At 40.0% G+C, this 24,957-nt stretch overlaps 1 protein-coding gene across 1 annotated transcript; it reads right to left on the minus strand.

Moving 5' to 3' along the window:
* Window positions 1-497: 497 nt before the first annotated feature.
* BTG4 (BTG anti-proliferation factor 4) lies at window positions 498-11,312 on the minus strand. The gene is made up of 4 exons (XM_047753468.1): window positions 11,111-11,312; window positions 10,512-10,649; window positions 3,310-3,508; window positions 498-894 (listed from the first exon to the last, which is right to left on the minus strand). Exons 1-4 carry the CDS (start codon window positions 11,281-11,283, stop codon window positions 712-714), a joined length of 693 nt encoding a protein of 230 aa, XP_047609424.1. The 5' UTR covers window positions 11,284-11,312; the 3' UTR covers window positions 498-711.
* Between the last annotated feature and the right edge of the window lie 13,645 nt (window positions 11,313-24,957).

Genomic DNA, 24,957 nt, shown 5'->3' on the forward strand with positions numbered 1-24,957 from the left:
CACCTGAAACTAATGTTACATGTCAATTATATCTCAGTTTTTTATTTGTTTATTTATTTGTCCTTTTTTTTTGTCTTTTTAGGGCCACACCTGTGGCATATGGAGGTTCCCAGGCTAGGGGTCCAATCAGAGCTGTAGCCGCCAGCATACGCCAGAGCCACAGCAACTCCAGATCGGAGCCGCATCGGCAACCTACACCACAACTCACGGCAATGCCGGATCCTCAACCCACTGAGCAAGGCCAGGGATCAAACCCACAACTTCATGGTTCCTAGTCAGATTCGTTAACTCCTGAGCCACAACAGGAACTCCCTACAGTTTTTGTTTTTTTTTTTTTTTAATGGCCAATAAAGAAACAAGAACTTTACAAACGTTCTTGCAACAAACGCAACTTAGGAAGGGATTAAAAACACAGTACGTTTATTTAAACTGTTACTTTTCATAATTCACTGAATCTTACCACACAGTCAATTATCGTCACTCTATTAGCTTATTAGGTACATTCACTAGGGTTACATAAAACTTCATGTAAAATTAAATAAGAATTAAAAGCACAGCTAAGAACACAATCATGATCTACAGGCACCCTTGTCCCTCATGTGGTTATTTTTTCTGTTTCCCGGGCCTCTCAACCTTAGACTCATTTTTGTTTCAGAGAAAATATGAAGTAGCTCTGTTGAGCTCTGCCCCACTGAGTGCTCAGCCACTGCCTTATCGGTTTGTGTTGACCCAGTGGTACCTGTCCACCCGGTGTACAGCAGCGGGCCTGTGACCTTTAGGGGTTTTATGCAACGCATGATAAGCATTTCTCGGGAGGCCCATCCGGCCATCCACCATATTCCTTTTGCGGGGCATTTGGAACCAAGTTTGAAAGGGCTGTTTCAAGTTTTCAACCTGGGGAGGAAAAAAAAAAAAAAAAGGAGCAAGAGTTCCTATAAACTAATAAGCCAGCTCCAAAGATTAAATAGAAACCTATAACTCACAGGTTAAACCTTTTAAAAGCAAAGGAAATACAATGAATAGAAATCAAAGGAGACCATTATCTTTGGAAAATTGGCTCACATTGAAGGGTATGAAGTAAGTCAGTTCATGTTTTTTCTAATGAACTTCTTTAAGCCAATCAAAAATGTTAAAAATTTTATCCAAATTTGTATATATTCCTATATTCTCCCCTACCTGACCCCCATCTCACTAGCTCAGTTGTCTAATCATGACCTCTGGTGTTGAGGTCTAAAAACACCCATCTTAAACACCCCAGATGACCAATACAAATGTTTCAGACCACACTTTGAAAGCACACTGCTCTAAAAGAATATAGCTTACTGTAAATCTGATCCCTAGATGAAGATCTTTCTAAGCATAAAAATAGAATTATAGTAAAAATAGTTGCCTTAAGTTTAAACTTTTATACATGTAGAATATAAAGTATATATAGTTAATTGTTTAGAAATATATATATATTGTTTATACATTTTAAAAAGTTAGGGAAAAAAAATTTGCCAGTAACATGACAAGGAGTTGAAATATTCCTAACATTTGAAGAGCCTGTAACAACATATTAGGACCTCAAGTGATAAATGGGTGAAGAAGAAAAAATTCATAAGACAGTTAAGTACCTAAAACATTTGGATACATGGAGCTTTTGCTTTGTTTAATTTTAACTTAATATTTACAATAGACAATTTGATGAAAATGCTATTTTTTCAATGAGAATACTCAATTTTAGGGAAAATGATAAAACACGTTCACATGGAGCTGGTAAGACTATAAATAAAAACATCTTTCTTTTTTTTTTTTTTTGTCTTTTTGCCTTTTCTAGGACCACTCCGTGGCATATGGAGGTTCCCAGGCTAGGGGTCAAATCAGAGCTTTAGCCACTGGCCTACGCCAGAGCCACAGCAACGCAGGATCCGAGCCGCGTCTGCAACCTACACCACAGCTCACAGCAACGCTGGATCCTTAACCCACTGAGCAAGGCCAGGGATCAAACCCACAACCTCATGGTTCCTAGTTGGATTCGTTAACCGCTGCGCCACGACAGGAACTCCAAAAACATCTTTCTAGAATGTACTTTACCATGTATTAAGAAACTATGAAATGTCCATCCCCAATGACCCAATAATTCCATGTATAAGAATCAAATCTCCAGAAGTTACTTAAGATTCAGACATCTCTGTATAAGTTAGCTTTTTTACTATCACATGAATGTGAAAACAACCTAGATGTCTACCAGCAATACATTAATTATGAGGGAAGCAAATGGTTTAAAACGTTAAATATTTACATTGCTTTAACATGTAAATACATAAGTGATTAACAAAAAATGCCTGCATACAAAGTGTCAGAGGTACTCTGTAGGTCAGTGTTTTTTAAACTGTGGATCACCACCATTACTGAGTCACAAAATCAATTTAGTTAGTTGACATCAGTTTAATTTAAAATGTTTTGAGGCATTGTTCCTAGTAAGCATGAGTATTGTTTCATGAAACCTATTTCCAATATGTAGATATGCATATCTTTCTATGATCATGGTTATGGTTAAAAAAAAAAAAAAAACTTTAGAAAAACTGTTCTGGTAATGGAACTACAGATCTTTGATCATTTTTAATCTTCCAAATGTTCTGTGAATGGTATGTTACTTCCTATTATCAACAAAGTCTACTCATATTTAATACTGGAGGAATTTAGGTGAAAGGAAATTTATGCATGTTCAAATACTGTTCAAATACCCTATGGAGAAATGGGACCAGAAAAGATGGTCTATATCCTGAGTACTCAGCCAAGTAGAGGGAATACAGCACAAGAAAGGAGAAGAAAAAGAAAGGAAAAAAGGTTTTGCCAAAATATTGATGTGGTGATTTTAATCTTATAGTTTTGGCTTTTCATGCTTTCCAGGCTTTCCAATTGTTTCTTTTTCTTTTTTTTTTTTTGTCTTTTTTTGTCTTTTTTGTCTTTTTGTCTGTTGTTGTTGTTGCTATTTCTTGGGCCGCTCCCGCGGCATATGGAGGTTCCCAGGCTAGGTTGAATCGGAGCTGTAGCCACCGGCCTATGCCAGAGCCACAGCAACGCAGGATCCGAGCCGCGTCTGCAACCTACACCACAGCTCACAGCAACGCCCGATCGTTAACCCACTGAGCAAGGGCAGGGACCGAACCCGCAACCTCATGGTTCCTAGTCGGATTCGTTAACCACTGCGCCACGACGGGAACTCCCCAATTGTTTCTTTCATTCCTTTTACAGTAAGCATGCTCTTTTTAGAATAATAACTTAAAAAAAAAAAGTACAGAGAAGAAATGGAGAATACTTTACCTGATAGATACTCTTTGGATTGATGACTTTAGGAATTATCTGAGGTTCCTTGTTACAACTTTCCTCATCAGAGGAAGTGCCCGAGGAGTAGTCTAACATGGCTCTATTTACAGCATCACTGATTTGTTGGGATAATTCCCATTCCTCCCATCTGCCTTTGAAAGAAGCAATTGTAAATGGACGATTTTTCTCACCATACCTAAGTAGGAAAGGAAAATAAAACGTTGGTTAGGGATTCCAATTCTAATCTTTTCTGGAGACAACTCAGTAACTTCAGAAGAGGGATTTTTAAAAGAAAATAGTAAGAGCTTGGCCAAGATGGTAGCCTGGGAAGATCCTGAGCTTGCCTCCTCCATGGGCACCACAAGATTACAACTATTTAGAGAGCAACTATTGATAAGAGATCGTAACCTAGCAGAAAAGATCTTCTACAACTAAAGATACAAAAGAGGGAACCACGACCAGACAGGTAAGCAGGGCAGAGTCACAGTAGTCTAGACCCATACCCCTGGGGAGGACAACAAACAAATGGGATAATTACAACTGCAGAGATTCTCCCCAAGGAACAATGGTCTGAGCCCCACATTGAGCTCCCCAGACCAGGGGTCCTGCACCAGGAAGATGAGCCCCCAGAACATTTGGCTTTGAAGGCCAGTGGGGCTTACTTTCAGGAGAGCCAGAGGGCTGTGGGAAATAGAGATGCCACTCTTAAAGGGCCCACACAAAATCTCACCTAGGGCAAAAGCAGTGATTTGAAAGAAGCCAGCTGATCTTGGAACCTCCCAGAGAGGCAGGAGGTATCGGGGCTCACCTTGGGGACACAAGCACTGGCAGTGGCCATTTGCGGGTGCTTGTTCCACCATGGATGCTGGTGTAGGCAGGTTCTATTTGGAAATCTTCCCTCTAGCTTATTAGTACCAGGACCCAGACTCACCCACAAGCCCATCAGCACCAGTGCTGAGATGCCTCAGACCAAACAACTAGCCAAGTGGGGAAACAGCTCCACCTACTACCTGGGACACTGCCTTAAGACCCCCAATCCCACAGCTGCCCCAGGATGCAGCATTGTCCACGAGAGTGGCCCAGAACCTGACTCCACATACCAGTGCAGCAGCATGAGCCCCGGGACCACTAGAGCCCTGCATGCAGAGACCCTGGGACACAGCTCTATTTACCAGGGAGCAGAAACTAGCTCCAGGACTCCTGGACCTGGTCCCACACACATACCAGCCTGGGGACCAGTCTCACCCACCAGTGGACATTCTCAAGACCCCTGAGCCTTGGCCTCATCCACCATTGGGCAGACACCAGCCCCAGGACCACTGCAGCCCCACAGCCTACCATGGCAGGATCTAGCCCACCCACCTGCAGTCCAGCTCCAGTTCCAGAATCACCTGGGCCCAGGCCCCACCTACCAACAGGCCAGTACCAGCTCTGCGACACCTTGGGTTTCTCAGCCAGCCACTCAGGGGTACAGCCTCCACCATCATTAGACCAATACAAGCTCTGGAACACCCCAGACCCTGCAGCCAGCTGTGTCAGGGAGCTGCCCCACCCACCAGCAGGCCTACACAAGCTCCAGGACCCCCAAAGCCCTGTAGTCAGAGAACCCAGGACTTGGCTCTACCTGCCAGTAGGTCAGCACTAGCCCCAGGACTTGGCTATACCCAAGTACACTAGTGGGTAGGCAACAGCTCCAGGATCCTCTGAGCCCCAACCCTGCTTATCAGTAGGTGGACACCACCTCTAGGATACCTTGGGCCCCTCATCTAGCAGCCCCAGGATCCAATCCCACCCACTAGTGTGCTGACACCAGCTTTGTGACCCCAAAGGCCCTCCAGCCAGAGACCCTAGGACCTAACTCACACATCAGTGAGCCAGCACTAGCTCCAGGACCCTCTGGGTCACAGCCCCACACACAAGTCGTCCAATATTGGCTCTCGGACACATTATATCAGGAACTCACCTCACCTACCAGCAGGATGACACTATATCTGGAAACTTCAGCCCCACAACCACCTACCCCAGACCCAGGTCTGCCCATCAGTAGGCCAACACAAGCCCTGGTACCTCTCCCCTCAGTCCTGTAACCAGATGCCTCAGGATCCAACCATGCCAACAAACAACTAATAGCCTCCATACAAGTCAAGGCTTGGCAAACAACCAGTCAAGAGAACAGCCCTACCTACCAGACCACCCACAGTAGTCAGCCCATAACATTAAGGATCCACACAGCCCACACAGAGGGCACCCTTAGAGCATATAGCTCTGATGACCAGAGGGGAGTGTGGTACTGGGACTCACAGGGCTTCTATAAATGCATTTATGAACCAGATACACAGAAATTTTAAAAAATTAGGCAAAACAAGGAAACAGGAACATATTCCAAATAAAGGAACAGGATAGATAAAAACCCCAGAAGAAGAATTAAGTAGAGAAAGGTATCCCAACAAAGAGTTCAAGGTAATGGATTATAATGGATGAACAAAGAACTTGGGAAAAGAAGGGAGGAAAATAGTGAGAAGTTTAACAAAGAGTTAAAAGATATAGAGAAGAACCAAATAGAACTGGATAATGCAATGACTGAGATGAAAATACACTGAAAGGAATTTAATAGTAGATAGATGATACAGAGGAACAGATCAGTGAGCTGGAAGAGTAATAGAAATCACCAAAGCTGAACAGAAAAAATAATAAAAAGAAATGAGGACTCATTTAAGAGACCTCTGGAACAGCACCAAGCATAATAACATTTGCATTATAGGGATTCCAAAAGAAGAAGAGAAAAAGGGTCAGAGAATATATTTGAAGACATAATAGCTGGAAACTGCCCTACCTGGGAGAGGAAACCAACGTCTAGGTCCAGAAAGCATAGAGAGTCTCAAACAGGATCAGCCCAAGGTGGACCACACCAGGACACATTTTAATTAACATGTCAAACATTAAAGATAAAGAGAAAAAATATATATATATATTTTTTGTCTTTTTGCCATTTTCTTGGGCCGCTCTCAAGGCATATGGAGGTTCCCAGGCTAGGGGTCAAATTGGAGCTGTAGCCACCAGCCTACGCCAGAGCCACAGCAACACTGGATCTGAGCCGCGTCTGCAACCTACACCACAGCTCATGGCAACGCTGGATCGTTAACCCACTGAGCAAGGGCAGGGACCGAACCCGCAACCTCATGGTTCCTAGTCGGATTCGTTAACCACTGCGCCACGACGGGAACTCCAAGAGAAAATATTAAAAGCAAGGGAGGAGTTCCCGCTATGGTACAATGAGGTAATAATCCCATTGGTTTCAGATCTAAATAATCCCACTGACTTCAGGTCTAAAAACATACAAAGACTGAAAGTGAGAGGACAGAAAAGTTATGCCATGCAAAGAGAAGTGAAAAGAAAGCCAGTGTAACAATATCTGACAAAGTAGACTTTAAAACAGACTATAAGAAGACAAAGAAAGTTATTACATAATGATCAAGGAATCAATCCAAGAAGATATATAACAGTTGTAAATATATACAGCAGCCAACATAGGAACACCTAAATACATAAAGCAAATATTAACAGACATAAAGAAGAAACTGACAGTAACACAACAGTAGGAAAAAACTTTCTTACGTCAATGGACAGATCATTCAGATGGGAAAAATCAATGAGGAAACACTAGCCTTAAATGACACAATAGACCAAAAGGACTTGCTATTTATAGGAGAGTCCATCAAAAAGCAGCATAATACACATTCTTTTAAAGTGTACGGAACATTCTCCAGGACAGATCACATTGATAGGCAAACACACAATGATCCAAAAATCTAGGAGATGCAGCAAAAGCAGTTCCAAGAGGGAAGTTTATAGTTGATAATAGCCTACTTTGGGAAAGAAAAAAAATCTCAAATAAAGCAACCTAATCTTAATACCTAAAAGAACTAGACAAAATCCAAAGTTAGAAGGAAAGAAATTACAAATATTAGAGCAGAAATAAGTGAAAGATTAAAAAACAATTAAAAAAAAAAGACCAATGAAACAAACAGCTGTTTCTTTGAAAAGTTGAACTTAATAAACCTATAGCCACAGTCACCAAGAAAAAAAAAAGAGCCTAAATCAATAAAATCAGAAATACAAAAAGAGAAGTTTATAACTGATACCAGAGAAATACAAAGGATCATAAGAGATTAGTATGAACAACTATACACCAATAAAGTGGACAATACCAATAAAGTGGACAACCTAAAAGAAATAGGTAATCTCCCAAGACTGAATCAGGATGAAATAGAAAATATGAACAGATCAATTACCAGTAATGAAAATGAATCAGTAAATGAAAACAAACCCCCAACCAAATTCCAGGACCAGACAGCTTCACAGTTTAGTTAACATCTATCCTCAAAATAAATTCTTAAAAACTGCAAAGAAAAGAACACTTCCAAATTCATTCTATGAGGCCACAAAACTCTGATACCAAAATAGACAAAGCTATCACAGAAAAAACATCACAGGCTAGTATCACTGATGAACATAGACACAAAAATTCTCAACAAAATATTAGATGATTCACCAAGACATGGTGTATGACCCTTTTAATGCAAAGTGGGATTTATCCAAGAATGGTTCAATATCCTCAAATCAATGTGATACATATTAACAAATTGAATACAAATCATATGATCATCTCAGTAGGTGCACAAAAAGCTTTTGACAATGTTCAAACTTCATTTATGATTAAAAACTCCACAGAGCAGGTATAAAGAGAACATCCCTCAGCATAATAAAAGTCATATACAATAAGTCCACAACTAACATCATGCTCAGTGGTGAAAAGCTGAATGCATTTCCTCGAAGATCAGACGAGACCAGAATGCTCACTCTCAACCTCTTTTATTTAACAGAGCATTGAAAATCCTAGACACAACAATTAGATAAGAAAAAGGAAAGGAATCTAAATTGAAAGGAAGAAGTAAAACTGTCACTGTTTGCAGGTAACATGATAGTGTACACAGAAAATCCTAAAGATACCGTAAGTCTATGGCCATACCACCCTGAATGTGCACGATCTCATCTAAAGACACCACCAAAAAACTATTAGAGCTCAGTGAATCTGGTAACATTACAGAAATCAATATACAGAAACTTGTTGCATTTCTACACATTAACAATGAACTATCAAAATGAAATTAAGGAAACAATCTCATTTGCCATCACCATCAGAAAGAACAAAATACCCAGGAATAAATCTAACTAAGGAGGGAAGAGACCTGTACTCAGATATCTAAAACAATGATGAAAGAAACTGAAGACAGGAGTTTCCTGCTATGGCTCAGTGAGTTACGAACCCTACTAGTATCCATGAGGATGTAAGTTCCATCTCTTAAGGATCCAGCATTGCTGTGAGCTGTGGTAAGTCACAGATGCAGCTTGGATCCAACATTGCTGTGGCTATGGTCTAAGCCGGCAGCCGCAGCTCCAATTCAACCCCTAGCCTGGAACTTCCATATGCCACAGGTGTTGCCCTAAAAAGCAGGGGGAAAAGAAAAAAGAAAAAAAAGCTACTGAGTGAGAGAATATTTGCAAATGATATACTGACATTGGGTTAATGTATGAAATATGTAGATACCTTTACTACTTGACATAAAAAACCAAACAACCCAATCCAAAAATGGGCAGAAGACTTGAATAGACATTAAAAAAAAAAAAAGATGGCTAACAGGCACATGAAAAGATGCCCAATATTGCTATTAGAGAAATAGCAATCAAACAATGAGACACCACCTCATACCTGTCAAAATGGCCATTATCAAATGTCTACAAACAACAAATATTGGCAATAATGTGGAAAAAAGGGAACCCCTGTACACTGTTGGAATGTGAATTGGCCAGCCACTGTGGAAAACAGTATGGAGATTCCTCAAACTAAAAAACTAAAAGCAGAATTACCATATGATGTAGCAATTCCACTTCTAGGTTTATATCCAGAAAAAACAAAAATACTAATTCAAAAAGATACATGTACCCCAATATTCATAGCAGCACTATTTACAATAAAGACATGGAAGCAACCCAAGTGTCCATCTACAGATGAATGGATAAAGAAGATGTGGTGTATAGATAGATATAGATAATTACTAAGCCATATAAAAGATGAAATTCTGTCATTTGTAGCAATGTGGATGGACCTAGAGAATATTATGCTGAGTGAGAGAAGTTGGACAGAGAAAGACAAATACTGTATGATATCACGTATATGTGGAATCTGAAAAATAAAACATTATACATAGCAAAAACAACTTTTTTTTGTCTTTTTGCCATTTCTAGGGCCGCATCCACGGCATATGGAGATTCCCAGGCTAGGGGTCGAATCAGAGCTGCAGCCACCGGCCTACGCCACAGCAACATGGGGGAACCTACACCACAGGTCACAGCAACACCGGATCCTCAACCCACTGATCAAGGAACCTCATGGTTCCTAGTCGGATTCGTTAACCACTGAGCCTCGACGGGAACTCCTGAAACAACTTTTTGAATTTCTATGTTGTACACCTGAAACTAATACTATAGATCAACTACAGGTCAATAAAAAAATTTGAAATGGCTTGACAGCAAAGCAAATTGAAAGACATTATGACTTTCTGCTACTATGCTGTCATTACTGGTGGGCAGCAAGGATTCTATCAATCTTTCTAGGAATTGACTAAGATAAAAGACAGACTAGTTTCTTGATTCAGCAGATGGATTGAATTGCTGACAGTAAAAACTTCTCTTCCCCCTGGATACTGCCTTTAATTTTTTTTAATGATAGGCATTTTAAAAATTTTTATTTATTTGGCCGCACCCACGGCATGCAGAAGTTTCGGGGCCAATATTAGACCTGAGCCGCAGCATTGACAATGCCACAACCTTAACTCCTAGGCCACAAGGGAACTCGGATACTACCCTTAATATGCGGACATTATGATCTACAATTGGCAGGAAAATACGTGATTAAAGTAAAATTTCAAATAATGAGCAAAAATCTTTGTGCTTCCCACTCCGTCCACACTAATGGAAGTCTGTGTTGTTCTGATGTAGTTGGCATCCAAACTGTGCCCTCCCTGCTAATCCAGGGCTTTGAAGCATCACTTTTCACAAAGGTGCACAGAGCTGACTAAATAGCCTAAGGTTTCCAAGGGTCACAGAGCACACAAACCAACTCCAATGAGATTACTCACCTACAGCACACTTCAAAGGGATCTACCCATATGGTCATCTCCTTTGGAAGTCCCAGGTGAGAAAAATCCACATTACTCTCGGCACAAGCCCTTTCTAGAATAGGATCTTTAGTCTGATTATTGTTTATCCTGATACACCTTTAAAAACAAGAAAAGAGGAACAAAGACGTGGTGACAGGAGCTTTAGCAGGAGAATCACGTTGTAGGCAAACAACTCCAATCTACCCAGCTCCTGCCTCACTCCCACTGCTCCCAACACCTTTCCCACCCTCCACAGTTTTACAAGTAAGATATCGACTTCCTACACAGCAACTCAGAATATGGGTTCCATTACCAATCTGTACAATTAGTTCACCAAAGTTTCCCTTCATGGTAAACAAAGTTAGAAATTGTTTCATCCACCACATATAAGGAGGTTTGCTGTAGCTTTCGACTGAACTGTCGTTTACCATGTCTCCTTTTCTCAACTCCAAGTTCAAACAAATCAATTTGAGCCCCTAAAGTTTTAATTTGTTATAGGCGGCCAACAAAACCGTTTCAGGTGGTTCCTGGTGTCTTGTTACTTCCCTTTGCCAGGCCTTCCACATCCCAGCTCTCACCTGAAGGCTTGCCCTTTAGAAGGGTGATCAGAGTGCCAGTGACTTCTGTATGTTTCAAACAAGATTGTCATCAGCTTTTCTGCAAAGTCTTCTATTTGCTGTTTACTCAGTTTATCATGTTTTTTCACTAATCTTGTGACAAAGAAGACTGTTGTTGCAATTTCATCTCTCATGATTCAAGGAAAGTCAATGAGGGGGTCTGCAACCATTAAAAGGAAGAGGAAATTAAACAGAAACAAGGGTCTGACTTATTACCAACAATTCCTGCCATTTGGAAATTTTATATACTTTAAAATTAAGACAGAAGTCACTTGCTAGTCCTTAGTGAACCAAAAAAGCACATCAGTACTCTCAAATCAACACAACAGCCAAGGACACCAGTTCCTCAACTGACCTTTAATGATTTTCAAATCATTTTTCATGATTTTCAAGGAAAAAGTCTTTTAAATACAGTAATACACTTAAGAAACAAATGAGTCATTACACAAATTAAGCGTTTTGAAAAATCCTGATACGGGACAGTAAATTACACCAAGCACCACTGTTTAAAAATGTATTTTCAGAGAGCAAGAACATTTCAGGATACAGTAGCTCTTAAAATGTGGCTCTCAGGTTGCCTTTTAAGTAAAAGTAAAGATTAGTCAAATATATACTTGCCAGCAAAAGCTCTTTGGCCCCAACAAAAATAGGTCCAGATTTAGAAGACACTCTGACCACACCTGTTTCGTCAGTGTTAGGCTGCAGTTTATATAGGCCTGGGCCCCAAAGCCCAAGAGGTGGTAGCTTTACACAGGTGCTGTCCTTTAGGATAACTGACCAGCTTTTTCCAGGTTCCCTTCAGATTGTTCCTTAGCATCTCCAAATGGGATCCTTATTTAAAATGCCCTTTAAAGATTTTCAAACTGGACTTATATCTTATTTTTGCTGTAAAAGCCTTATCTTTTATGACACAGATTGAGAATCGAGCCTTTTCCTTTCATATCCTAAGAGCCTACATTCCAATATTTTTGTCTTCGGTTACCATCAACATCCTAAAATAAAGACTCGTGCCTCAGATCTTTTATAAAACTAAAGGCAACTTCCTTTGAATAGTCATTATAGTGACCACACGTATTTTTCACTAAAATGCTTATTTGTAAAATAAGTGGCAGAGACCTCAGCGTTTAACGTAGCCTCACTAGTTCTCAAATTATAGGTCACGGATCACCTGATTTGGACCCACTGAGCTGCTTGTGAAAAATGCAGAGTCCAGGACCTTATCCTAGATCCACTGAATCAATACTTCTAAAGGCAAGGCCTGGGAATCAATATTTAACAAGATCCCCCTGATGATTCTTTTACCCACGAAACGTAAGAAGCCTTATACACCTGGTTTATGTCTTTAACACCCATGATAAGTGGTCATTCACGTTCTTCGTCAGTGAAAATGAATTCATTCTCTTACAAGAAAGCGCATTTCTTTTCTAAAAAGCTCCAAATATCAGACAGTCCTTGCTCCCCTTGAGCAGCTACATCCAAGGCTTTGAGTCTTTATATGTACAGCCTAGAGCTCCCCCTGGAACCATACAGACTGTATCTAATCCTCTATCCCATGAAGACACTCCAAATACTAGCTATCTAGCCTCCCTGGAGCCGCCTCTTTTTTTGGGGGCGGGGGCAGGGAGGCTAACTGTTCTTAGCTTTTAAACAGTTCATCCCATGGACATGTTACACCAACTTTTCACCATACCTGCCACTCACATCTGGATGAGTTTCAGGTATGTCAGTAATCCTCCTATGAAGGGTAAAGTCCAGAATCCCACACAATGCTACAGGTGGGCTCTGCCATGACAGAATGGAGTGGGACTGTTACCACCCTTGCTCCGAGTACCATATTTCTAGATCGCAGCCTCAGGTGCATTCATCTCATTGCTAGTGGCATCACGTGTCTGCTACATGCAGAACCTGCAGTAGTGTCTTTCAAGAATGCTACTGTTTAGTCACATCTTTCCTTCCTGCACAACATGTTTAAGAATATGGGCTTCGAGAAGAACAGAACAGACATTTTTCCAAAGAGGAAATGCAGATGGCCAACAGGCACCAGAAAAGATGCTCAGTAGCATTAATCATCAGGGAAACGCAAATCAAAGCCACAGTGATATATCACCTCACACCTCTCAGAATGGCTATCATCAAAAAGAACACAAATGATAATAGCTGGTGACAATGTGGGGAAGGAGGAACACTTGCACACTGGTGGTGGGAATATAAATTGGTGCAGCCACTATGGAAAACAATATGGAGGTTTCTCAAAAAATAAAAGTAGGAGTTCCCGTTGTGGCACAGCAGAAACAAATCCGACTAGTAACCATGAGGTTTCAAGTTCAATCTCTGGCCTCGCTCAGTGGGTTAAGGATCTGGCGTTGCCATGAGGTGTGGTGTAGATCCCAGACATGGCTCAGACCCTGAGTTGCTGTGGATGTGGTGTAGGCCAGCAGCTACAGCTCCAATTCGACTCCTAGCCTGAGAACCGTCATATGCCACAGGTGTGGCCCTAAAAGTAAATAAATAAATAAATAAATAAAATTAAAACTAAAAATAGAACCACCATGTGACTAAGAAATCCACTCCTAATAAGTGTATGTATTAAAAGACTAAAAAGACGAAACACTAATTTGAAAAGTTATATGCACCCTCTGATGTTCCATATTTACAATTGCCAAAATATGGAAGCAACCTAAGTGTCCATCAACAGAAAAAATTGATAAAGAAGATATGACAGATATATTTTATATATATAATGGAACATTACTCAGCCATAACAAAAACAAAATTTTGTCACTTGCAGCAACATGGATGGACTTGGAGGGCATTATGCTAAGTGAAATAAATCAGACAGAGAAAGACAAATACTGTATGATATCACTTATATGTGGAATCCTAAAAATAAAACAACCAGTGAATATAAAAAAAAAAGAAGCAAACTCAGACAAAGAGTGAGGGGGAGGGGCAACCTAGGGGTGGAGGAGCAGGAGGCACAAACTGCTGGGTGTGAGAGAGGCTCAAGGTTGTTTTTCAACACATGGAATATAGCCAACATTCTGACATAACTGTAAGTGGAAATTTACTTTAAAATTATATACTTTTTTTACATTTTTAATAAATTTTAATTTTTTAAAAAAAGAATATGGGCTTTGGAGTCAGATATGAGTATAAATTGCAAATTTACAATTCACTATCCATGCAAACTTGGGCCAACCTGCTTAACTTCTTGAAATTTCAGTTTCCTGTCTGTGAAATTGGGAGGGGCAATAGCGACCTCATAGGGTTGTTGGCAAGATTACAGTCAGTAATATTTCATATTAAAGCACCCGGTTAAGGACTTTCCTAGTAGTTGTTACAAGAAGTCAATATAGCAAAGCAGTTAAGAAATCAGCTATAAAGTCATGCATCAGGAGTTCCCGTCGTGGCTCAGCGGTAACAAACCCGACTAGTATCCATGAGGATATAGGTTTGATTCCTGGCCTCACTCAGTGGGTTAAGGATCCAGCCATGAGCTGTGATGTGGGTTGAAGATGTGGCTTGGATCAGGTGTTGCTGTGGCTGTGGTGTAGGCTGGCAGCTACAGCTCTGATTCAACCCCTAGCCTGGGAACTTCCATGTGCCATAGGTGTGGCCCTAAAGAGGAAAAAAAAAAAAATCAAGCATCATGGGATTGACTCCCAGTCCTCTAGCTCGCTAGAAACTTGGAAAAGTTTTTAAAATTCTCTAATCTTCAAATTCTCATCAATAAAAACGTGGATAAGAAGTCTACCTAAGGTTTTGGAATCAGCCTGCCAGATTTGGATTATAGCTCAATTTACTGAGTATAGCAAGTGCTCAAAAAGTGAGCGCTTATTAATAAATGTTATATTTATCATCTTTGTTATGTCTTTTCTAATGCTTCGTGCATTAAGTGCTGTATAAAACAACCACATATTGCAGCTCTACCTGTCATAGTTCATTCTGCTAAATTTAGACCATTAGAGAATCAAGATTCTTTGTGACTCTGATTTTGTCATCCAGTAAATTCTCTTATCTTCTTGGCTACGTGTTATCTGTAAACTTGACAAGAATGTATCCTCCTACAATGAAAAAACAAGCTGAATAGTATTAAGATCAAGAAGAGTGCTTTGATATAATCCTAGGAGATGCCTCTGCAAAACGGTGTTCTTTCACTTCAACCAGTGAAGTCTATGATAAAATAAATTCCAATGGGAAGTTCAAAATGAATGGAAAATCAAATTAGTTTTAAGATCTACTATGCCTATATTTTGCCAACAGGATAAAAATTGTGCCTCGTGACAACTACACAGAGATAAGACTTATTTCAAGTGATTCTCAAACACATTGGAATATACTCTAGAGAGAGATAAAAGATGTTTTAAAAGGTCATGCTGTAACTTGTTTACAGTAATATTAGTATTACTATTTAAAACTGTATATATATACTTACGTATATAAATATATATGGGGAGGGAGAATAGAACAGGGTAGTATAAATATTTAATGTTGTTATGAACTAAGATTATCAACATAAGGAAAAAGGAATAAAAGTACAAGCTCAAAGAAATTAAGTAAAAATCCTATAATGTTAAATTTGAAATGACTACATTAATATGAACTTTGCTTTTTTTACATACCAAGATATGTATTTTAATTCTGCCTATTGAAAAGGCCTAGAATCAATAAATACTCATTTTGTGATCTCTAGTTACAGTTTCCCACTTAAAAAAAAAAAATCTATGGAGGAGTTCCCATCGTGGCTCAGCAGAAGCGAACCCAACTAGCATCCATGAAGTTGCAGGTTCAATCCCTAGCCTCGCTCACTGGGTTAAGGATCCAGCACTGCCAAGAACTGTGGTATAGCTCAAAGACTCAGCTCTAATCACACATTGCTGTGGCTATGGCGTCATCCGGCACCTGCATCTCCAATTCGACCCCTAGCCTGGGAACTTCCATATGCCAAAGGTATAGCCTTGAAAAAAAAAAAAAAAAAAGGGAAAATGGCTGATTCCAGTTCTAATTAACATCATATATTAGGTGAGCCTGGAATGTATTATATCAGAAAGCAGGAAGCGAAACCAATGGATCATGTCAAAAGACACGAGAGCCTACATGGAGGGCTCCCACTGGCCAAAGATAACTCATTCCCCTCTTCAGGGTCATCACAATCCTCCCCCAGCTGCTGGAACCATCAGATGCTGATGGCTCAAAGCTGCATCTCTCATTTCAAAATGCTCTCGAAAAATACCTCATGGTAAAGTTATCCCTACCCCAAGGGCCGGGCTGCAAACATTGACTGGCTGATGTGGGGGTAAAAAAAAAAAAAAAAATTGCCCCCACCTCAGTTGGCAACAACTTTAAAGGACCATCCCATCTCCAGAGCTCCTTATAAGATAGGCGGAGGCCTCAACTGCAACCAAATCACCGGTCCACTGCTCCCTCTGCCCAAAGCTATCTTTCTCACTCCCTTATGGGTTTATTGCTCAAAAAAAAAAAAAAAAAAAAAAAAAAAAAACTCCCCAGTAAACCTTCTGCATCAACTGCCCACTTCAGAGTCTGTTTCTAAGGAGCCCAGTCTAAGACAGTTTGTACCAGAAATGTTTTAAGAAGTAGACTCTAACATGGGATCTGGAAAGTGGAATACTCATCTGCTGGCCGGAATAAAAACTTCATCTCCAGGGGTAGTAGAACATGGATATAGATGGCTCCTGGCATGCTGGAGTGCTGTGAGTGGCTGTTACAATATCACCAGTGATGAGCTGAGATGGAATACAGATATTAGGAGGTACATCGACTAGTGTAATATCTTTGATGCTTAAGAGGTACGAGAAATGGGAATGTAAGGACCATGGAAACAAATGACCAGGCACCTTAATGTCTTGTAATGATGCTATTTAATAAAGCTAGTTCAATTCAATTCAGTAAGTATTTAAGTGTCTACTATAAGTCCAGAATATATAAAAATAAGATAAAAGTGGGACTAGGACTTAATGGGCTTCCACAGTATCTTATTTATTTCAGCTGCCCATGATATAGCTCACTCCCCATACTTAATGGCAGGAGTTCCCCAGCTGCTGTATTTGGAAACACCTGAACATCTTTCAAAAATACTGATGTCTGGGGAGTTCCCATCATGATGCAATGGAAACAAATCTGACTAGGAGCCATGAGGTTGCAGGTTCGATCCCTGGCCTCGCTCAGTAAGTTAAGGATCCAGCATTGCTGTGAGCTGTGGTGTAAGTCACAGACTTGGCTCAGATCCCACGTTGCTGTGGCTGTGGTGTAGGCCAGCAGCTGATGCTTCGATTCGACCCCTAGCCTGGAAACCTTCATATGCCACATGTGTGGCCCTAGAAAGAGAAAAGACAAAAAAATAATAAAAATACTGATGTCTGACATGAAAAGATGCTCATCATTGCTAATTAGTAGAGAAATGCAGATCAAAACTACAATGAGGTACCACCTCACATTGGTCAGGATGGCCATCATTTAAAAAGTCTACAAATAGGAGTTCCCGTGGTGGTGCAGTGGTTAACGAATCCGACTAGGAACCATGAGATTGCGGGTTCGATCCCTGCCCTTGCTCAGTGGGTTAAAGATCCGGAATTGCCGTGAGCTGTGGTGTAGGTTGCAGACACGGCTCGGATCCCGCGTTGCTGTGGCTGTGGTGTGGGCCGGCGGCTACAGCTCTGATTTGACCCCTAGCCTGGGAACCTCCATAAGCCACGGGAGCGGACCAAGAAATGGCAAAAAAAAAAAAAAAAGAAAATTTAAAAAAAATAATAAATAAATAAATAAAAATAAAAAGTCTACAAATAATAAATGCTAGAGAGGGTGTGGAGAAAAGGAAACACTCTCAACTGTGGGTGGGACTGTAAATTGGTGCAGCCACTGTGGAAAAGAGTATTGCTTAGTAATGCCTTAGGCCTAAAAAGACTGTTACGACAAATTCACATTATTTATTCTCTCTTCTAGCCTTTTCTGAGATAACTCTGGCAAAGATTATTTTTTCATATATGTTAGAGGTAACCAAACTGAAAATCAGGACACCTACTCATATATTGCTGAAATAAAATTTGCTTCAGAATTAAAGGCAACCTACATATTAGCACATACTCAAATTTTTCCTTTTCAGATGGTGTGTGTTTGCATGGACAATATTAAATGGTACAAGGTGTTTAATAATTCTCTCATTATTTCATCTTCCTGGATGACATACCATTCTATTGCACTTTGAGTTGGTGAAACACCTTAGCCGATGAGGCTTTAAACACTTTCCTAGCATTATTTTCTGCAACAGGTCCAGGCAGGCCTTAGAAGTTATGAATAGAACAGTAGAATAACAATGTACTTAGATTTCAGGAAAGAAGAATCAAATAGAAACTAAACATCATGCAAGACTTCCTTCAGGTACTTGTTTATGATGGTTTTAAACACCTTATTTATATCACTTCCTACACATTAATGACAACTAAACCTTCTGTATCAATTAACATTTCCTCATTGATTTCAGTAACTATCTTCTGGCCATCTACTCCACAGCATTAGACACTGCTATGTGCTGTGGGCTTTAAAATTTTTTCAACTTTCCTTTCAAGAGGTTTATGATCCGAAGTCAGATATGTACACAAGACCATTTGGACGCAGAGTCTGAGAAATGGGATATCCCAAAATTACTTCAAGTTTCAAGCATTAGTAACCAAGACAATAATGCTATCACTGAAATCACTGAGTTCAGCAGAAGAGCCCATATAAAAATAACAATAGTTGGTTCAGATTGAGGTATACATGCTGAGGTTTTTTTTGTTTTTTTTTTTGTCTTTTTGTCTTTGTTGTTGTTTTTGCTATTTCTTGGGCCGCTCCCGCGGCATATGGAGGTTCCCAGGCTAGGGGTCCAATCGGAGCTGTAGCCACCGGCCTACGCCAGAGCCACAGCAACCCGGAATCCGAGCCATTACACCACAGCTCACGGCAACGCCGGATCCTTAACCCACTGAGTAAGGGCAGGGACCGAACCTGCAACCTCATGGTTCCTAGTCGGATTTGTTAACCACTGCGCCACGACGGGAACTCCACATGCTGAGTTTTTTTATGGCAATTAAACACCAAGGTAGTAGTGGCCATTGAAAAGATATTAGGAGTTCCCATTGTGGCACGGTGGGTTAAGAATCCAACTGCAAGAGTTCCCATTGTGGTTCACTGGGTTAAGGACCCAACATTGTCTCTGTGAGGATGCAGGTTTGATCCCTAGCCTTGATCGGTGGGTTAAGAATCCAGAGTTGTCGCAATCTGAGCAGATGTGGTTCAGACTCCTGCAACTTCCATTCGACTGAAGTGGCTCCAGTCGCTGCAGAGGCATGGGTTCGATCCCCAACCTGGCGCAGTGCATTAAGGATCCCATCTTGTCACAGATGAGGCATAGGTCACAGCTGAGGCTCAGATTCAATCCCTTGCCTGGGAACTTCCATATGCCTCGGGTGCATCCGTTTAAAAAAAAAAAAAAAGAATAAGAAAAAAGAAAAAAGTAAGACATTAGGATTTAGCAGAAGGTTAGGCCAGCCTAAGCCAAACTCATATTTAAGTAGAATAGAAAATGCCTGTTGAACATAGAGGACAAACTTCTGGTTGCCAAGGAGGAAGGGGGAAGGAGGAGGGGCAACTGGGAATTTGGAGTTAGCAAATGTAAACTATTATTTATTGAATGGATAAACAACAAAGTCCTACTTATAGCACAGGGAGCTATATTCAATATCCTATGATAAACCATATTGGAAAAGAGCATGAAAAAGAATGTGTGTGTGTATGCATGTATAACTGAATCACTATGCTATATACCATAAATTAACACAACATTGTAAATCAACTATACTTCAATAAAATAAATTTTTAAAAAAGAAATGGTTGAATTTTGAAGACCCAAAACAGCTCTCCCAACTGCTTTTATGTAATGTCTAAGATTCCCATTATAAGACATCTATTCCTCTGATTAAAACATGGTCTTTCCAGGATTTCCTTTAGAAAATGTCAGATGGGTTATCTGCAGTAGAGCAGAATTATGTTTTGTCCATGGAGGTTTGGAAGAGCAGAGAAAGCCTGGATGAGGTGCCACAGAAAATGGGGATATAGGAGGTTTCTGGGCATTCAGAATGAGGATGAAGGACAGAAGGAAGGAGAGCATCAAAGACATATTTTACCTTCTTATTAAGCCTAAACCAGAGATGCAGTTTTTTTTAAATATGAAAATGACCAAAATGGCTTTGTAGAGTAAGTTTCCAGACTCACATTTCTTCATTTTAACAGAAGGGAATTCAACCTGATCACTGAGACATCTTCAAGCCCCAAGGTTCACCAATACATATTTACCTTGAAAACCTGATTCTACATTTGTCTTCTTAATTTTAGTTCAACTTCAGCTATAAAATGAAAATATGTACATATACAAGTTTAAAAATATGCAAAGTAATTCTAAAGCATCATCTAACTTGAACATTAAATTGCCTGGACTTTTGATATCATAGCCAGTCTTATAACCCTACCTGATTTGATCTTGAAGTTTAAACAAGCTCTAGAAGAGCAGAGTGATAAGCACTTGACAAAATGTAAGCAAGATGAAACGCTTGAGAGAGATTTTAGGTTGGCAGAAGACATAAAATAACGAGTGTGAGTTATGTAATTTTAAAAAATCAAAGGATATAAACTCTGCCTGGAAAAAAAGACTTAAGTACCAAATGGGGAGAACAGAAATAAAAACAAGTAGACACAGAATGGTGCTTAAGAGAATGACATTGGAAACTGTACAGGCAAGGACAACTCTCTGTCCTGGCGGCAAAGCTTTTGCCCGAACAGGAGGAAGCCTTGGGCCCCTGTGCTCTTTTCCCAGAAGAGTGTTGAGAGAGCCTCACCCCCCAGACCCCAATGTAGGGTCAATGTGAACCCAAACCATGGCAGATCCCACAGGACTGTGGGCCTGGCCTTGTGTACAGAATAAACCTATCAGCTTCCTTAGGAAAAAACAAAAACAAAAACCAAAAAAGACGACAGAGAGAAAGAGAATAGCATTTTAAAGTATTTTGTATTTTCTGGAGTTCCTGTCATGGCTCTATGGAAACGAACCTGACTAGTATCCATGAGAAGGAGGGTTCAATCCTTGGCCCCACTTAGTGGGTTAAAGATCTGGCATTGCCGTGAGCTGTGGCGTAGGTAGCAGACGTGGCTCGGATCTGGTGTGGCTGGGGCTGGGGCTCCAATTCGACTCCTAGCCTGGGAACTTCCATATGCTGCATCTGCAGCCCTAATAAAATAAAAAATAAAATAAAGATCAAGTATTTTGTATTTTTATTCTTACAAATAAATTAGTGAGATAATTACCTAATTTCCTCTTTTTTAGCTTCATAGAGCTCTTAAGGAAAATTGACTTTCTTCAACAGTGAACCCAGACTAATTGTTGTCTATACTTAACCCCTAAAATTATCAAATTATCTCTATAAATATTGAAAATCTACCTGAAGTTTTTGTTGTTGTTTTTTCTTTTCTTTTTCTTTTTAAGGCCTCAATTTTGGCATATGGAAGTTCCCTGGCTAGGGGTCAAATCAGAGCTGTAGCCGACGGCCTACGCCACAGCCACAGCAATGTCATATCTGAGCCATGTCTGTGACTTACACCACAGCAAATGACAATCCGGATCATTAACCCACTGAGCAAGGCCAGGGATTGAACTTGTGTCCTCATGGATACTAGTCAGATTTGTTTCTGCTAAGCCACGACAGGAGCTCCCATACCTAAGGATTTTTTTGGAGCAGTAACAGAGGTGAGTCAGTGGTGAGAAGCAGCCAGGAAAGTCAACCTACTTAGCAACAGCCTAGAGAAGTTCATTGCCCCTTGACTGTCTCACTGAATCAAGTCTAGAAGCAAATCTGCTGGAGCCAATGTGGTCACCTCTAATTCCTCTGCTCATTCCACTCTTCTACCTTATGATGTGACGCCAAGGCAGTGGTTTCCCTTAAATGTTTCTGTGTCTACGACCCTGTTTAAAACAGCTTGGCTTTTGTAAGAGTCCTCTCTTCTGCTTCTCCTTGTGGACTAACCTTCTCAAGGTTTACTTCCCCGTGCCAGCCCCTAAATAGGACACGATGCTCTCAAAGTTGGTCCTGAGCCTTCTGCTTGCCTCATTTCATTCTCAATTCAAGAAAAGCAAATTGCTGATTGTCACCTACTGTGTCCTGAGGGACCCAGAGCAGGTGCTAGAAGCTCAATGAAAATTAAGGCAATGTACCTGTCTTGGAGATCTTATTTATCTTAGTAACTTCAACTATTACGCCTTCAGAGAATTATTAACACTCGCCTTTCACTTCTGGCTTCTTTCCAAAGTTCCAGTTCCAAATATCTAACTCTACCACAATTACTGCCCGCAGCTAAACGCACCAAAACCTAAACACGTCAGAATTCTTTTCTGACCAGATTTACCTCCCAACATTTCTATTTGTCATTTAAACCTGGAGGTTCATTTTATTCTCTCCTGTTCCCTCTAACCAGTCATTAAGTCCTGAAAAGTTCCCTTCATAAAGTCTCTCTCCTCCACACCATGTTCTCTAGCTAACCCCATCCCTAGGCCACTAAAATAATCTCCTAAATGGACTTTCAGTCTCCTCTCTCTCTCTCTTCCAATCTATGCCACTCTATTATCGCTATAAAACAACACACCATACAAAGGAATCTGTCTGCAAAAAAGGCACAGACTCACAGACAAAGAGAACAGACTTGTGGTTACCAAGGGGGAGGAGGAAGGGAGTGGGAAGGATGGGGAGCAGGGGCTGGTAGATACCAACTATTACATTTAGAATGGAGGAGCAATGAGGTCCTGCTGTAGAACACAAGGAGCTACAGCCTGTCTCTTGGGATAAAACACGATGGAATATAGTATGAGAGAAAGAAAAAATATATATACATATATATGTATGTATGTATGTATGACTGGGTGACTACGGAATTTGCACAGCACTGTAAATCAACTATAATTTTAAAAAAGAAAAAAACAAAGGGTTGGGGAAAAATAAATAACATTTTCCGCAATCTTAAGGAAAAAAAACCACCACGTATGTCATAGGCCCCTCAGCAATCTTAAAAATAAATAAATAAATAAATAACACCATATATGTCATTAGCGCCATAGACAGAAGAATGAATGAGATAAAAATTAAAATTCCCTGGCCTAACATCTAAAGTCCTCCATGGTCTATCTCCTGCTTAGCTGCCTCTCTAATCTTATTTCCTCATTAGGGACACACTCATTGCCCTCCCGTTAGCCATGGATATTACAGTCTCCATGAATTTGCTTGTGTTTTTCGTTCATAAGTGGCTCCTGCTACCAGAGCATCCATGCTTCCATCTTCTCCCTGTATCTGTGTCCTACTTTTCCTTCTAGACTCAGCTCGAGCCATATTTTCCATATAGCCTTCTCTGTGTCCCAACTTCGGTGATTTTCCTTTTCCCCTTTCTTAATGCTGGCAATAATGAAGCTTACACCGGTATTCAGGCGTCTTAAAGCACCTACTGATCTAACCATCTTGGTCCTTAGTTATATAAATAACATACAACTCATTATATTGTATCTATCACTATTTTAATTATCCATTATAATTTATTTAATTATACAAATTGTCTATCTCTCCAACTAGACCATAGATCCCTAGACCTGTTCTCTGATGACAGTAAATATGCAACAAGTTTGCTTCTGCTGTTAAGTCATAACTAAGAACCCAAGCAACTTTAATGAATTATAAAGCTTATTTTTTAGATTGTTTCTGATTCACTAAAAGATAAATTAACATTTTCATATGGAAAGCAACAGTATCGATTAATCAATAAAGAGAAACGAAGCTAATTAAGAATCTAGTGCACTCTTACTAATGAGAGTAAAATGAAATGGAATCAGAAGTATAAAATTAGAAAAACTGCTGTCAGTTCATTTTAGCTTGAAAGAAAATCTCCTCTCATAATTAAACAGATTCATTGAACTTTTAGTTCTTCAAAGGCACCAAGTTGACTTTAATCCAGTCTTGCTTCAACATAAAAAATTAGTTCCTAAATACAGTATCATAAATGTTAGCAAGGTAATCTGACATTTGTTGATCTATGTAAAAATCAAAACATTGTTTATATTTCCTAAGAAAATATATACACTTAAAAAAAAAACAAAACAGGTTTTAAAAGAAGCTGCTATAACTCCAATAGTTTCTCATCAGTCTGATTCTTCGCTTCTTCCTCCCTAACAAAAGCCATGGAAAATAGAGAATGTTCAGATGATGTATTTGGAGACTTAAGTTGTCTCTGTGTTTTGTAATTCCCAGTTCCCATCACTCTAGTTTTTATTTAGGAGTGGGAAATGTACTCCATATAAATTTGCCAAAGCTTAAGCAGAAGGTGTTTGTTTTCTACACTCTTCTTGGTTTCCTCCTAACGACCAATCTCAGCTCCTTTACTTGGTGCACCTTCCCCAGCTCCCTAATCACCAAATGCCCAGAAATTAAATACAACAGTAAACAAGTCCCCTGGAAGGCACCTTCCTGGTGCCGTCTAAAACAAACGCAATCTTCTGTTTGGGCATTTAAAACACCACGAGCATTCTTACTTAGATTAAGTCATGGGTCTCCCTGGTCTCCAGGCATGTCTAGACATGAACCATAAAGAGAATGAGATCCTTGGAGTTTCTCTAGTAACTGCAGGACAAATCAACAGCAACCCTAAGAACAGGCATTCTTTAAAAAAAAAAAAAAGCGAACTAGGCCACACACATTTTGTCTCATTATTTTAATTTTTTTTTTTAG

The sequence above is a fragment of the Phacochoerus africanus genome, chromosome 11 (genome assembly GCF_016906955.1).
Source record: "Phacochoerus africanus isolate WHEZ1 chromosome 11, ROS_Pafr_v1, whole genome shotgun sequence".
NCBI lineage: Eukaryota > Metazoa > Chordata > Mammalia > Artiodactyla > Suidae > Phacochoerus > Phacochoerus africanus.

Excerpts from the sequence above, each read along its gene's own strand:
- BTG4 (XM_047753468.1), bottom strand. The coding sequence starts at position 11,283 with ATGAGAGATGAAATTGCAACAACAGTCTTCTTTGTCACAAGATTAGTG. Across the intron at positions 3,509-10,511 it reads CCCTTTGAAGTGTGCTGTAG|GTATGGTGAGAAAAATCGTC; the intron begins GTGAGTAATCTC and ends TTTCCTACTTAG. Across the intron at positions 895-3,309 it reads ATCCAAAGAGTATCTATCAG|GTTGAAAACTTGAAACAGCC; the intron begins GTAAAGTATTCT and ends TTTCCTCCCCAG.